At 47.7% G+C, this 15,880-nt stretch overlaps 1 protein-coding gene across 5 annotated transcripts in view; it reads right to left on the bottom strand.

The window, feature by feature from the left end:
* NPAS2 (neuronal PAS domain protein 2) overlaps positions 1–15,880 on the bottom strand; it is a 153,502-nt gene that overhangs the window by 42,609 nt on the left and 95,013 nt on the right. For all 5 annotated transcript variants that reach the window (XM_047745027.1, XM_047745029.1, XM_047745030.1 and 2 more), the window contains exons 4-5: positions 14,668–14,759; positions 8,943–9,032 (exon numbers count right to left, since the gene is read on the bottom strand). In XM_047745027.1, the coding sequence (XP_047600983.1) occupies positions 8,943–9,032; positions 14,668–14,759 (182 nt within the window). The remainder of the gene's footprint in view (positions 1–8,942; positions 9,033–14,667; positions 14,760–15,880) is intronic.

Here is a 15,880-nt window from a genome sequence, read left to right as displayed (position 1 = left end):
ACAGTCTGTTGGCTGCCAAACGCTCCCAGGATGATGCCTGAACCTCCCAATTCACTTCTGAGGCTTGTACTACCCACCCCCCAAATTTCCTTTTCTCAAGTTGGCCAGCTTTCTCTTCCTTCTGGGTCTTCCCCAGGCTGCACCCTGAGGCGAGGACATCGTGCACCTCTCCTTGTGTTCTGCTAACTCCTGTGCCTCCTCCGGGTCCCTGCTTTGAAGGTGCTGGCCCTGAGGAAGCACCCACAGATGCCACCCTCACTGCTGGCCTCTGGCCTCTGAAGCCCCCGCTGTACTTGTTCTGTGGCCCTGTAACTGCTGGGGAGGGGCAGGTCCGCCAGACCAGAAGGCCCATGAGGGACCAGGCCCACGTCACGGCAAGACACAGAGAGCCCCAGAGGTTGGGACTGAAAGGTGGCTCTGCCCCCACATCAACCAAAAGGTGAGGAAGCTGTGAGGGTGGCATGAGCTGCTGGTCAATCACTCAATGAATGCTCAGTGTGATGAGGTGTTTCATAACCATTCAGGAAAGTTCTCCAAGTTTTCTTGTCCGTTCACGTGCTGATGTGTGTCCTCTGTCTGCCTCATCCAACGGGAGTTCCAGGAGAGCAGGGGCCCCAACTACCTGCTTCATGCCTGGGTGCCTGACACCGAATGGTGATTGGCCTTCGACAAAAATGCACTGAATAGGGGCGCCTGGGTTGCTCAGTGGGTTAAGGCTCTGCCTTTGGCTCAGGTCATGATGTCAGGGTCCTGGGATCAAGTCCCGCATCAGGCTCTCTGCTCAGCAGGGAGCCTGCTTCCTCCTCTCTCTCTGCCTGCCTCTTTGCCTACTTGTGATCTCAAATAAATAAAATATTTAAAAAAAAATGCACCGACTAGTTGAAAGAAGTGGAAGCGGGCAAGCACGACAACAGGAGTAAAAATAAGGCACCCCAAGAACACGGAGCGTGGTGTAGAGGGTCCAGGCATAAGGACAGAGAGGCTCCCAGGAAATGACTTCCACAGGAAGGAATCCCTGAGCAGGAGCCAAGGGACAAGATGGTGTCTGTGGGGGGTACCTGGGTGGCTCAGTTGTTAAGTGTCTGCCTTTGACTCGGGTCATGATCCCAGGATCCTAGCATCGGGCTTCCTGCTCAGCGGGAGGCCTGCTTCTCCCTTTCTCACTACCCATGCTTGTGTTCCCTCTCTTGCTGTATCTCTTTCTGTCAAATAAATACATGAAATCTTTAAAAAAAAAAAAAAGATGGTGTCTGTGGGACAGCCAGGGCACTCCAGGCAGAGGGCACAGTGCATACAGAAGCATCAGAGGGGAGGGAGGAGAGTGGTGGAGGCAGATACTGCAAAGAGAAGTGAGGCCAGAACCAAGAAGGCTGCAGAGGAGTGAGTGCCTTGTCCTGAGCACCTGGGGCGGGGGTGATGGGACCCACTGAGGGGGCGAGAGGAGGGGAGGGCAGGACCATACCTGTGCTCTCTGGCCTGAAGAAGGACAGAGCACAGGACACCATCAGGCTAGAGAAGGTCAGTCTGAACAGGCACAGGGAAAGGGAGACGTGATGCACAGGAGGGGGCATGCAAACAGGTCACTCGACAACAGAATCCACCCAAAGCTGACTCAGGGACCCCACGTGCCAGCCACTGCCTTGGGCAGTGGAAGAAACACAACAGAGCAGGCGAGCCCCTCCACTCTTGCAGCCAGCTGTCCAGGGGCTGGGAGGAAGGAGCACACCACTTGGTGGCCGATAAAGGACAGGAGGAAGAAAAGGAGGGACACCCAGCTTGACAGTGTCCGGGCTTGATCTCCGTAGGCAAAGACTCTGCAAACCCCTCACTAGCCTGTGCTATCATTTTCTCCCTCGGGCTCTCTTTGAGTTCCTTCTGATGTTCTTGATTTTATTTTAAGCTCATTCCCTTTAGTTTTTTAGATGATGACTAATGCTCACAGACGACAGCAGTCTTTCTTCTTAAAGACACTGCAGATACAAGAAAATGATGACTAAGTCACTCCATGGCCTTTTCTTGGAGAGCCAGGTGGAAGCCCCCTTCCCCTGTCCTGAGTATGACAGAGAGCAGGGCTCTGGGGCTGCCTGACCGAACTGATTCTGTGGAAGGTGGCTGGCGGGTCACAGCGCTGTGGGGGCAGCTGGGGCTGCAGGTTCCCCACAGAATAAAGATGAACCCCGGATGGAGGCTGGTGGGAAGGATGGTGAGGATTATGAGCTAACACCCAGAAAGGGCTCAGAGCCATGCCTGGCACATAGCCAGCTCTCGCTATGTATTCACTATTATATTACTATTATGCCATTTCCCCGTGCCAACAAGCAGCACAAACACTGATAGTTAGAAAATTTAAACCCTCATGCTTACCACAGAATAAATTCTATCTGCAATTGAACTGTCCCTTGAATGAGCTGAGCTCTGTTTATTAAAATGACAGCAATTACGGAGACAAGGGAGGGCGTGCGCCATCCGCAGCCATCTTGCCAGCTGAGTCACAGTGTCGGGACTATCATTTACCTGTTGGAGACAGAAGGTTTTCTACCCCAACTTACTGAAGGTCCTTGGTTGCTTTCTCAAGAATTTTTACCAAGACTACTTTCACCACGAACGCCTGTCCTCATTCCAAATCGCAACCTCTCCCAAGTTTTTTCTTGTGCCCCTTGGGAGTCTGGGGGTGATCTTGAAGTGCTTCGGGACACAGCAAGGCATTGTCCTCTCACCCCAGGAACCAGCAGCACCAGTTTGATGGCACCCAGCAGAGCTCAGTGAGCCCATCCACAGAGCTCACAGAAACCGGCCAGCTGAGTTGGAAGGGAGCTCTGTCCAGCAAGGACCCAAACAGACCCTGGCAGTTCTGGCTGGAGATGTGTTGGCCACAATGAGAAGTCTTGGAGAAGGGGCAATCGTGAGACATCATGGAGAAGCCTCACACTGAGAAGAGGCAGGAATGGGCTCCCCTGAAGCAGTCAGGGCCTCAGTCTCCCTAAAGGGCCAGGAAGTTGGAGACACATTTAATAGGTTTTGGTGCACTTTAGATTCAGAATCAAACTGATGGCCCAACGGTCATGCATTTAGAAGCTCGTACAGGGAGTGGCTTTGACCCTAGAGTAGTGAAGAATTAATTAGGATATAAAAGGTACCAACTATAGGGCGCCTGGGTGGCTCAGTGGGTTGAGCCACTGCCTTCGGCTCAGGTCGTGATCTCAGGGTCCTGGGATCGAGTCCCGCATCGGGTTCTCTGCTCGGCAGAGATCCTGCTTCCCTCTCTCTCTCTCTGCCTGCCTCTCCGTCTACTTGTGATCTCTCTCTGTCAAATAAATAAATAAAATCTTTAAAAAAAAAAAAAAAGGTACCAACTATAAAAAAATCTCTGTTCATGAAAAGAACCTAGAGAGGGCGAGGGGAGCCACAGGAGGAGAGAATATATTTGTAACACAGAAACCATGGTGTAAGTCCTAAAATGAAGGCTCAGCGTTAAATTCTGCCTTGTCACCTAGCGAAACTGGGAGGCCCTCGAGGGGCCCAACTGAAAGTTTTCCTTCACACTCTGCCCCTATGGAAAGGCCCCCTAGCTAAACAACGCTCTTTGTCGACGGGGCAGGCATAGTTCCTGCTCATCTCTGAGTAGTGGGTTTAGTTCCCTGCCAGCCTGCCGAATTATTCAAATAAACTGGTCTCACCCCTGTAGGGACCAAGGGGCACCCCAACCTCTTGTTACTATGAAGTCTGCTTCTCACGGTCCCTGCTGGGTCGCTGCTCCAGGGTGTGGTCCCATGTGGCCCTGCATCCTGGTCTCCAGGTTGTGAGCACAGGAAACTAATAAACTGTGGTCGAGCACCTGTGTCCAGCCAGACCTCCTAAGGGAAAGAACAAGCAGGAGGAGATCGAAACGGTACCTGGCAGAGGACTAGTGTCGAGAACATGGAAAGAATTACATGGAAAGAACATGGAAAGAATGCCTCCAAATTACAAGGAACAAACCAGATGGTCTGGTAGAATGGCAAAACACCCGAACAAGCACTGTGTTCCCAAAGGAGGAAATCCAAATAGCAACAAGCATATGCAGAGATGCCCAATCTCCTTAGGAATTGGGAGGAAAACAAGTTAAAACTCCATGAGATACCTTCATGCGCAAGACTGACAAATGCTAAGAAGCCTGCCAATCCATGTGCTGTGATATGGGGCACCTAGAACTCTCGACTCTGCTGGTGGAGATGGTGCAACCATCGTTAACAACGTGGTGTCACCGGGTACCCGTGAAGCTGCACCCACTATCCAATCCAGCCATCCTACGTGTAAGTTCTCCACGACATGCTTGCAAATGTTCATCGGGAAACACAAGCAGCCTGTTCACAAAGGCACCTTCCAGGAGTTCCAACCTGGAACCGATGCAGAAACGCTAGCACATTCCTCCAGGGGAGAACCAGGCAGCAACGACATAAACCCATGACCACTACCACGAACAGTCTGAGATGGATGGGTCTCACAGACAATGTTGAGCAACAGGAGTCCATTTCCCAGGACTCTATTTTCCTAAAGTTAGCCAGAAGACAATACTAAATCATCGTGTTGCGGGACAAATCAAAAGTGAGTAGAACTACAAAGAAAACCAAGGAAGCAATGACCTTAAAAGCCAGGAAAACGGTCATCTCTGGCTGGGAGGTGGAGGGTATGATGGGAGAAGAACAGACGGGGGAGGTTCTGTGGTCCCAGACATATCTACCCGTATGTTTGCACTCACTCTATCATGAATTTAAACACTGAAGGAATGTTTCATACATACTTTTGTAAGCATGCTTTATAAAAATCAAAAACATATTAAAATAGAGAAAATTGGGGCCCCTAGGTGGCTCAGTCAGTTAAGCGCCTGCCGTCAGCTCAGGTCATGATCCCAGGATCCTGGGATTGAGCCCATGCTGGGCTCTCTGCTCAGCAGGGAGTCTGCTTCTCCCTCTGCCTGCTGCTCCCCATGCTTGTGCTCTCTCTCTCTATATATAAATAAATCAAATGAATAAAATAAAATAAAATAAAATAAAATAAACTGGTGACCTGGACTCCTTTAACCTGTGACCAACTCCAAGCTGCATGCAGCCACACCTGCTATAGCCCTCCTAGACAGAGCGACCCACTGTTCGGGCCCCGCCCAGAGGCATCTCTGACCAGATGCCCGGGATCAGTTGTGTTCTTCTGGCAGGGGAGGACAGGATGGGGAAGGAAGGGCAGAGCGACATCTCCTGGGAGGTGTTTCATGGACTTGCGACCGCCTCTCCTTGCTGTGACCCTGACCATGGGAACCTGGCCCTTTATCCTACTTTCATCTTGTACTGCTTGCTGGAGCTTTCACTGGGAGAACCAGCATTCCATGGAAGTAGTTTTCGGTTTGTAGATTTCTGCACATTTATAATCACTTGTGCCTTAGATTATTTTCCTTCAGGGACGTGGTGCTGTCCATGCCCACATTTCCTACTTTGGAGGCAATTCCCTCTCCTGCTGAGCTGTTCGCAATTGCTCCCAAGGTAGCAGCCCCATTTAAGGGGTCAGCCCCTCACTCAACAGACACTTAGGCACCTCGGGTCTATGTTCAGGCCTGGAGACAGGACCTCTGCCTTATGTACAGACAGCATGGTCCAGCTCATTAAGCAAACATGGCAATCATTAACAAATCAAAACAGGGAGATTAGGTTCTTCAGAAACAAACAAAAGTCCCAATAGGAAATACAGTTTATGCTTACTTTGGGTCTCTCATTTGGGTCTGCCTCAGCCATATTCTTTCCTAATTCCATCAGAGGCATGTTATATCTTTCCTGGAAAGTTTTCATCCCAGAAGCTCCCTTTAGCCCTTGGTCCTCCATCCATATGCTCATCGACAATGCCCACATTGCTTCTTTGACTGCTTGTGTTAATTCTAGACACCAAAATGTGCTGGTGTCACCACCCCAGGAAAGTTTTGACTTTGTCTTAAAACTGTTTCCTGCTTTGAGCTGTTTTCTTTTTTCTATCAAATTGGGAAAGAAAGCTCTAGAATATTGCATCAGAAAATTGCTATACAAAAATCTATCATGTGAGCTTTTGCCACATCTGAGTTTCTAGTAGTAGGAAAGAGACAGAGAGACAGTAGCCTGATGGTCTCAAAAGAAGAAAGGAATTCTTGCTGCTTTTTATCCCTCAACCTTCCTAGTCACTGACGGGCCTCCAACCCCAGGCCCTACAAGGGGCAGTGGGACCCAACCCCTGGCATGCCAGCCTCTGATACCAACAAGGGGCACGGCTGCTGGGGCCCATGGCCTCCTGCCCTGCCCACACTGTACCTCTGTTGGACATGCCTTCCTTCCCCATCCTCTCTTCCTAAGCATTATAATTCTCCACAGCAAATGTAATTTAGCTCTAGGTCTGTGCCAGGTACTATTCCAAGTGCTTTACACCCATGAACTCATGTAAGGGACTCTTAATGGTGCTTGGTACATTGTGAGTGACTCACATGGGACTTTTCAATGGCTGTGTCATCCATGGACAAATCCTATGCTCCTGCTGAGTAATAAGTAAGTCCAAATTGAAGTGAATTAAAACAAAAGCAGAATTCTCCCATAGCAACCCAAATCCTTGGCTTCAGGAAAACTTCAGGAAGTTTCAGCCCTGCTCTGCCCTCACTGGCTTGGCCCCCTGGGATCTCCTCCTTTGTAAAGTAGGGGTGATAGAGGCATTCCTCTCAGAGAGTCTCCTCTGCTCAGACAGCCGGTTACTGACTGGCACCAGGTAAGTTTCCATCCTTAATCGCTCTTGTCCTTGCTTGAGAGCAAAGATGCAAGCGAATGCTAAGTAAAAAAGGAAGAGCAGGCAGTGCTCTTGGTAAAAACCAGAAAATTAGAGTTAGAAGTAAATAGATGTTAAATTGTCCATCCTAGGCTCACCTCCACTGGAGAGTTTAAGGGCTGACTCTATGTGTGTCTGCGTGTGGGTCTATATACAGACACTCATGATTCATTATGGGTCTAACATTCATAAGCTAGACATGGGATCATTTCTGCTCCTTCCAGAGTTAGAACATAATTCATAAAGGTGGTCCTAAATTGCTCTGTAATTTCAAATTAGAATTCCCGACTCACTTTCTAAGTCCCCTCTGCCACATATAGCAACTGGGTCATCAGATAATTACAAGAGCATAGAGCAGAACAGTGCAAATCCTGTTTCCTCAAACAGCTCTGGGCTCTTGAATCTCATTCCTGGGTCATTAAGGAGGCTCCGTGTCATTGCTTTCAATCAGCGCCTGTCATGGCCCAATCCTGTCCATTCAAGACAAAACACAAACCCCTCCCAAGAAGCACCCATTGCCGCTTCTTTCCTCAGCCATCTCAGGTCAGCCTGAAGAAGCCAGGCTGATTGGGTGAGCTGAGCTCATCACTCTTCTGGCCTCAGATAAAAGCAAGACGGACCTGAACTCTTGCCTCCTTGGGGTCAAGCGAGAACCAGTCTCTCTGATGGCCATCAAGAGGGGAGAGAATGAGCCAACCCTAATCTACCTTGGAGATGGTGCAGGGAGTGGGCTGAAACACAAAGGTTAGAGAGGCAGTGGGGGTAATGCGAAGGCATCTGCCTAGCAAGGTAAAAACTGCTTTTTGGGGCTATACCACACAGTGACCAGCAAAGGAAGAACGTGGACGGCAGCTTTGATCGGCATCATTTGCAGAAACGATGTGATGGGGAGTAGCTTCTGAGGAAAAGTGTAACCCAGCACAAGATGGGATGCTGGGCCAGTGGCAAAGCTGGGCTCCTCACCCCGAGGAAGGCGAGCTGCCCGCCAGCAGGTACAGCTAAGGGCCGTGGTCCTCCAGTGATTTCCGAGATTGCCTTTGTACAGGAACCAGGGGAAGCGGTAAACCTCCTTATCACATCTTACCCCACCGCCGATGCACTGGGAGTGGGGAGCAGTGGGGTTAAGAGGTTTGGCAGGACTTGTGGGAAGGAGAGAGAAGAGAGATCTTATCCCCATCACGATGCTCCTGGTAGAGCTGTCATTCAAAGTCATAGTCTGTAGGAATAAATAACGGGGTAGCAGGAAATGGAAGGCAGGCCAAATGCCCTTGAGGGGTTCCCAGAGGGGGAACCTCCAGCAGCCAGGTGCTGCTTGGTGAGCCAGGTCCTTCCGACTGGGGATTATGAGGGTGCCAGGCAGGCTCACCCAAAGAGGAGGAGAGGAGGGAGGACAAGAGGCACAGAGGGAAGCATGTAGGGATAGAGGGAGGAAGAAGGGGAGGGAGACCATCTAAGAAGGCCTTTGTCAAGCAGCACCCAGCCTGCCTCTGAGCCTCCATCTGGAGTCCCTGGGATGGCAGAGCTTGTCCTGCTGTCCACACCTTCCTCATTCCCCAAGACTTCCCTGGTCCAACTGCATCTTCCCGGAATATTTCAACTCTCCTCCCACTGCCCCCATCACCCCTGTCATGGATCCTTTTTTACCATTAAGAGCCACCACCTACTTGCCATCTCAGACATGTCCCAGGGATCCCCAAACCATGTCCCATCTCCAGCCATCTGCTATGCATTCCTCCACCAGCTCTTGGTTGACCCGGGAGGTCAGCTTTTCCCTTTGTAGGACATACATCAGCCTCTGGCCAGGCTCTAAGATCTGCTAACTGTGCCCAGACTCTCTCGGCAGCTCAGCTCCTGCGTGGTTTCTGGGGCACAGAGGACGAGGACCTGCACCCACATCCCCCTGCTGGATCTTGCCACCTCGAGATCCTGGTGCCTTGTTTGTTCTAGAACAGCATATTCCTGCACCTGCCCTTCCTCTAGAAGGCTCCCCCGGGGACTCTGGCCTCGGCCTTGTTGAGGACACTCCTTAACCTTGTTACCCTCTCTGACTACATCACCTCCTATTTGAGATCTGAATGGTTCTCAAGGGAAGATAATAATGTGGACTGGCAAAGGTCAGCAGAGCAGAAACTTACCGGTAAATGCCCAAGGAGAGGCGTGATACTGTCAGAAACATAGAGGATGCTGCCATCCGTTGTCACTGCGATGATGAAGCCATCCAGTGCCTGCAGAGAATCCAAGAGTGGAAGATTCCTTAGTGATGCCTTTGTGGAGGAGAATGTCACCGAAGCAAAGGATCCCCTGTTATGACATTGACTTTCTTTTGGAGTTCTTAGAATATTTCCATGAACCTCACTACCCTTCTCAGCCTTGCACACAGGATGGTTTCATATGCAGAGTTCATCTAGCCCAGGCAAAGGGCTTGCAAAAGCACTAAAGGGCTCCCTGGAAAATTGGACCTCTTGGTATCCTTAAACTCGATTTAGCCATGGAAATTACTTAGGTAATTTAATGATAAGCATCCTGTTGGGCTGAATCAGAAACCTCACATTTACCATTAAAAAGATGTCAGTGATATTCGATGGTTCTTAGCCCCTGACCTCCAATAGCGCTTTGAGTTCAATTTACCAGAAGATATTGGACCTAGCAGGTGCATTAACAACAGTCGGTCAGGGTTCACCTCTGCCTACATTCACTGCCACAGAAGGAAGGCCTCCCAATGGAACTGTTTGTAAAGAACATTCACATTACTTCCTGAGTGTCTGCTGTATGTGAGCTCGCTGCTCTAGGTGCTTCTGATAGAAAAGGAGGTAGGCTGTGAACGTTTCCTCACGGACACTTTTGCTATTTTGTTTTTAGATTCCTTATGACGCTTTCATAAGACACATCTGAGAGTAGATTTCAAAAATTCAGACTGTGTAATCAGAGAAAGATAATTATCATATGATCTCTCTGATATGAGGAATTTGAGAGGCAGGGTGGGGGTTCTAGGGGGAAGGGAGGGAAAAATAAAACAAGATGGGACTGGGGAGGAAGACAAATCACAAGAGACTCTTAATATCAGGAAACAAACTGAGGGTTCCTGGGGGCTGGAGAGGGAGGGACAGGGTGGCTGTGTTATGGACATTGGGGAGGGTATATGCTACGGTGAGTGCTGTGAAGTGTGTAAGACTGATGTACCCCTGGGGCAAATAATACATTATATGTTAATAAAAATAATTTAAAAAATCCTTAAAAATTAAAATTAAAATAAAAAAATTCAGACTGTGTCATTCAGCACTGAATGGGGTCATCCTGGCAATGGGCTATACAGGGGCACAGAATAGATGGAAAAGATTAAAACAAGCCCATCTCACTGGAAAATGAGTCTCTGAGGGAGTAATATGCTCAGGCGGACAATTACTGTAAACCTATCACTTTGTACTGACTACATCTTTGAAATAGGATCTTCCTCAAATATGAGAATTTTTCCGCTTTAAGAGAAAAAAAAGTCACACCGAAATATGTGCTTAGAAAGTTCTGGAAACATTTTGTATGCACTTAGCTAGTTCCTCCCAGGGTGTTACTGGAAGTCTGCCAAGCCAAAAGGGCACTGATTCGTTCAGTTTGGAGGGTGCAACTAGGTGCATTGCAACAGGAAGCGGAAATGGTCCACTAACCACGCATGAAGGGCACCGTGCCAGAACGGGAGAAAGCTCTCTTCACCAGGAAAATGAACACTAGGGTCATTTATTATTTTACACTTACATATTGCAGGATTTAAGACTGAAAAATATATTAAAGCGTGTTTCTTAAGTGGACCTCATCCTTTTGGGTTCTGTCAGTAGTTTTCAACTGGGGCAGTTTTGCCCCCTCTCCTACCCACCTCTGTTGGGAGACACCTAGGGATGGCAACAGACGTTTTTGGTGGTCACTACTGGGGTGGGTGCTGTTGGCATCCAGTGAGTAGAGGCCAAGGATGTTTTGGAAAGTCCCACAATGCACAGGGCACCCCCAAAACAAAGAATGATGAGGTCCAAGGCGTCGATAGGGCCAAGGTTAAGAAATCCCCAATAAGATTTATGGGTCACGGTGAACCCAGAGGTACATCTTGGTTCCTTTTGTTTCTTTTCCTAATGGTTTTTTAGTTCTATTTGTGGCACTCCTGGAGGTGAACTTTAAGAGACTGGAGTACTCTTGAGGATGTCGGCTGGACCTTTTTTGAAAATGCAGGGCAGTGTATTGGGAAAAGAGAAGCAGTTCAAATGATCTTCTTGTGCAGCGGGCCCAAGTCCCTCTTGGACTGTAAAGCATGTGGGTGTTAATAAACTGAAGGTATTTATAGATGGGAGGTAACTTTCATCAGATAATTGGAGTCTCCCATGAAATGCACAAGAGGGTTGCTAAGTCACTGCTTGGAGCACACTTGCCAGGGTTCTAGAAGATCCCATCAGCCCCATCTGAGGGACTCAGCAGACTCACTGCAAAGTCTCAAAGTGAAGGTGACTGCGACAGCAGCTTCAGGGATGCCAAAAATGCCACCATGGCCCCAGTTTTATACCTGCCACACACCAGAAGGAAATAAAAACACCCCTTTCTGCCAATTCCTGATTCCTGATGCTTCCTGTGTTCTCCAGGGACAACCTCTGGGCTAAGAGAAAAAATGGCTGTAGCTTTTCTTCTGAATACAATTCAGAAGAAATGCTACAAACCTGGTAGTGGCCAGCCAGCAAGAGCTGCCCCTTCGTCTGAGTCAACGTGTTCAGGAGCTTGTAACCATCCTCTCTAGCCGCTAACATGGTACCTGCCTGGCTGGTCTGCAGCCAAGGCACTTTTTCTCTCTCAAACCCCACGACCATGTGCTCATCCTCCCAGAGTCTGGGCTGGGGGCTTTCCGAGAGAAGAGGGAAGGAGGAGGAAGTCACATCAAGAGGGCACCGGTGTCTGATAGCTCTTGCTAGGACTTCTAATACTATGTTGAACAAGAGTGGTGAGAGTGGGCATCCTTGTCGTGTTCCTGATCTCAACGGGAAGGCTGCAAGCTTTTTCCCATTGAGGATGATATTTGCTGTGGGTCTTTCATAGATAGATTTTATGAAGTTCAGGAATGTTCCCTCTATCCCTATACTTTGAAGTGTTTTAATCAGGAACAGATGCTGGATTTTGTCAAGTGCTTTTTCTGCATCAATTGAGAGGACCATGTGGTTCTTCTCTCTTCTCTTATTAATTTGTTCTATCACATTGATTGATTTGCGAATGTTGAACCATCCTTGTAGCCCAGGAATGAATCCCACCTGGTCATGGTGGATAATCTTTGGAGAACAGTGTGGAGATTCCTCAAGAAATTAAAAATAGAGCTTCCCTATGACCCTGCAAGTGCACTCCTGGGTATTTACCCCAAAGATACAGATGTAGTGAAAAGAAGGGCCATCTGTACCCCAATGTTTATAGCAGCAATGGCCACGGTCGCCAAACTGTGGAAAGAACCAAGATGCCCTTCAACAGACGAATGGATAAGGAAGATGTGGTCCATATACACTATGGAGTATTCTGCCTCCGTCAGAAAGGATGAATACCCAATTTTTGTAGCAACATGGACAGGACTGGAAGAGATTATGCTGAGTGAAATAAGTCAAGCAGAGAGGGTCAATTATCATATGGTTTCACTTATTTGTGGAGCATAACAAATAGCATGGAGGACAAGGGGAGTTAGAGAGGAGAAGGGAGTTGAGGGAAATTGGAAGGGGAGGTGAACCATGAGAGACTATGGACTCTGAAAAACAATCTGAGGGTTTTGAAGGGGCGGGGGGTGGGAGGTTGGGGAAACCAGGTGGTGGGTATTGGAGAGGGCACGGATTGCATGGAGCACTAGGTGTGGTGCAAAAACAATGAATACTGTTACGCTGAAAATAAATTCAAAAAATTAAAAAAAAAAAAAAGAGGGCACCGGTGGCTCAGCACCTTGGGGGCTGATGGGTTCTGTCCTGCTTTAAAACAGGAACCTCATGGTTACCAAGGCATGGCATCTGAATTCCTCACAGTCCCTGAAATGGCTCTGGGAAAGGAGAGGTTGTGTGGCTGGAAAGGGACACACACACACACACACACACACATGAGTAAGCATTTGCCTAGTGGCAAATGGTGACAATCTCATCCTGCGGGGGCCCCGTGGGGCCCAGGCCTTCCAGAAGATACTAGAAGTACTGTTACTCTGGGCCAGGTCTGTGTCTCCTGAAGAGCAACAGGTCAGGACAGAAGCTTAAAACAGAGATAAATCCAAGTAGTACTGGGTGGGTTTCCCAGGCTCCTCAAAGCAGCAATTTGCCCAGAAGGCCAATCCCAGAAGGATTAACTTCAGACTTAATTCACTCATCGGCACGATTCCTTCAGATTCGCTTTAAGGAGTCTATACCGGGAGCCAGGGAACGTGCAGAAGGAATATACATACCAATCTAAAATCTTACTTTTCTAGAAATTCTAGTCTCCTGAATCTCAGTCCTGCCTTTCAGCCCAAATATGTATCCATTTTTAACTTTCTAAAAGTCTTGTTTCCTCAGACACTTTTGATATCTTGAAACTCAGTGGGGGGAAGAAAAAGGAAGGATGTGCTACAGGCTCTTAAAAAGAGGCTGGGTTCTACAGGGTTATGTGTTTTAACTACTGTCCCTAAGAATTAAAAAGATAAAACGGTTTATGTAAAGTAGCATAATGATGCATTAATTCAACATTATATTTCACAAGCTGCTCTAAATTTAACATACTTAAAATGCATTGCTTCTGGAGAAAGTTCTGTATTTTCTTTAAATATAGTTCCCATGTAGATTTAAGTATCTTTCATTTTATGCAAATGTTCATTAATGCGCTTATATTTCATAATATTTGGACATCTTCATTCTGGCATTTTCTTACTCCAGTACTTTCTGTTTTCTGCATAGTTAATCTATGTAAATTAAAGTTTACATCAGTCTTATACACGCACCTAAGATGAGATAAAGAAAGAAGCCACTTTCCAAAAACTCTGCCAGGAACCGCTGACATGTAGCCAGCATCTAACTTCCTTTCGCTGAGCTCATTTGTCTCGGTTTCCTCTTCAAGGGCCCAGACATGCCACGTCTGGAGCCTTCTTTCCCTCCACTGTCATGTCCATGCACTCCCAGCCTAATCCCCAGCTGAGACCTCAGAGCACCCCGCCACAGAGAGACTCATCCTCATCTCTGCAGAGGGGTTTCAGCCAAATGTAAACACAGGACACTGAAGAAGTCCACTGGCTCAGCTCAGCCGGATTTCCACAAATACGTCCCTGTAGATGGGTGTGGGCACCTAACTTTCTGGAGGAAGAAATGTGAGCATCTTCCTCAGCCCAGAAAGGGCGTGTGCCCGGTGGGAAGGCCCAGGGTCACTTACGATAGACACCCACATGCTGTGTTGATGTAATGTGAGCTCGAGTTAAAAGCCCAACTTTAAAAGAAGACTTCTGTTTTCAAAATGTGTTCTACTAAGGGAAACATATAATCATTGCATTCTAAAGAGGAGACTCTGAGCCACAAAGTGCAGAGATGGGCTTTTTCCTCCCTCTTTCCCCTCCTACCTACCTGCACCCTTGTCCCCCCGGATCCCCCACTGGTGTCCTCTGGTTGGGAGACCATGAGCGGGTTCACCCTGCTCACACTCACATCCGGTTTGGGGATTCTTGCTCATACTGCCAAACTCAGTAGCCAAAAAGCAAGCAATAGCATGCAGGGCTTTAAGGAGTGTCTGTTTCAAGACCTCTTCCCAGGGTCAAGAACAGTTGTTTGCTTCGGGGACTGGGTCTTATCTGGAACAAGCCGCTACATTTTGATTTGCGACCGCTAATTAAGCTAATTGGAAAGCGCATTTCACCTCCAACATCAGCTGGGTGAATTCTTCATTACTGAGGAATGAAGGTTTCCAGTCCTGCTGAATATCACAGATTTCCGTTTGCGCTGAGACTTCTAAAAAAAAAAAAAAAAACCATAAATGGTTATGTCAAAGGTATCTTGGAATTAGAATGGACAAACGAAGCACACTTATTTCTATGTAATTTTGTGTAAACCTATGTGTTGTTTAATTAAAGAAGCCAGGATAAGGAAATAGGTTATCCTGATTTCCAAGGACTAGAACTTTGGATGTGATGCGCGTAAAGGCGTCTCTTGATGTTTTCACACCTTTTAATGAGGCTTGAGGAGAAGAGAACTCCACCCTCAGTGTGGCCATAGTCCCTGCCGGTAGCATGAGCACAGTGTTCTTGAATTCAGCAGTGGGGAGTTACAGTCGCCACCTATCAAGGCAATGGAAACAAAGACTGGGACAGTGGGACATGGTCCTAAGCTACAGCTTCATGGTCAAGGCAAAGCAGAACACTTTAGAGATCTGACATTTTCAAAATTCCAGACACACCTTAGGCTTGTAGTGAATGACTTCCCGTGTCTCTGCAGAATGTCATGTATTTTTCAGTATTTCCCGATACTGCAGTACAATGTGTCAGACAAATACATGTTACTTAGTTGCTTTTAAAGCCAGAATTTATTCTTCTCCAACCTTTTCTGGATGGATCTATCCCTTGCTTATTTCTGCAACTACCTTGTACTGAAGATGTTATTCACGTTTGTAAATTCAGTAGTCATTGGAATACAGAGGACACCTTAAGTACTGAGTTCTTTCACATTTTTGAAAGTGTATTTTGTTTTATCACTAAAATGTCTCTGATAAGATTATTACAGATAGCTCAAATGCTGTATCAGGCATATTTGTTTTTCCTTCAATTAATCCTCCATCTTTTTTTTTTTAAGATTTTGTTTATTTATTTGATAGAAAGAGAGAGGGTAGTATTAAAAACTTGGCATCTGGAGGCAGACGGCCTTGTAGAGATTCCTCACCACGCTGGCAGTCTAACTTGGGTGAGTGGCCTAACATCTCTGTGCCTTGGTTGTCTCACTTGTGAAAGAATATTAACTCAGGCGAGCAGCTGTGAAGCTCACATGTGTTCCTATACAAGAACCCTTAGAACAATGCCTGCCTGGCTCACAGGGAGCCCGGAATAGATGCTGACCATGGCGTTCCCTGCTCTACTGCG

The sequence above is a fragment of the Lutra lutra genome, chromosome 9 (assembly GCF_902655055.1).
Source record: "Lutra lutra chromosome 9, mLutLut1.2, whole genome shotgun sequence".
NCBI classification, from domain to species: domain Eukaryota; kingdom Metazoa; phylum Chordata; class Mammalia; order Carnivora; family Mustelidae; genus Lutra; species Lutra lutra.
Note: the sequence above shows the minus strand (reverse complement) of the source record. Positions and strands in the feature narration are given on the sequence as shown.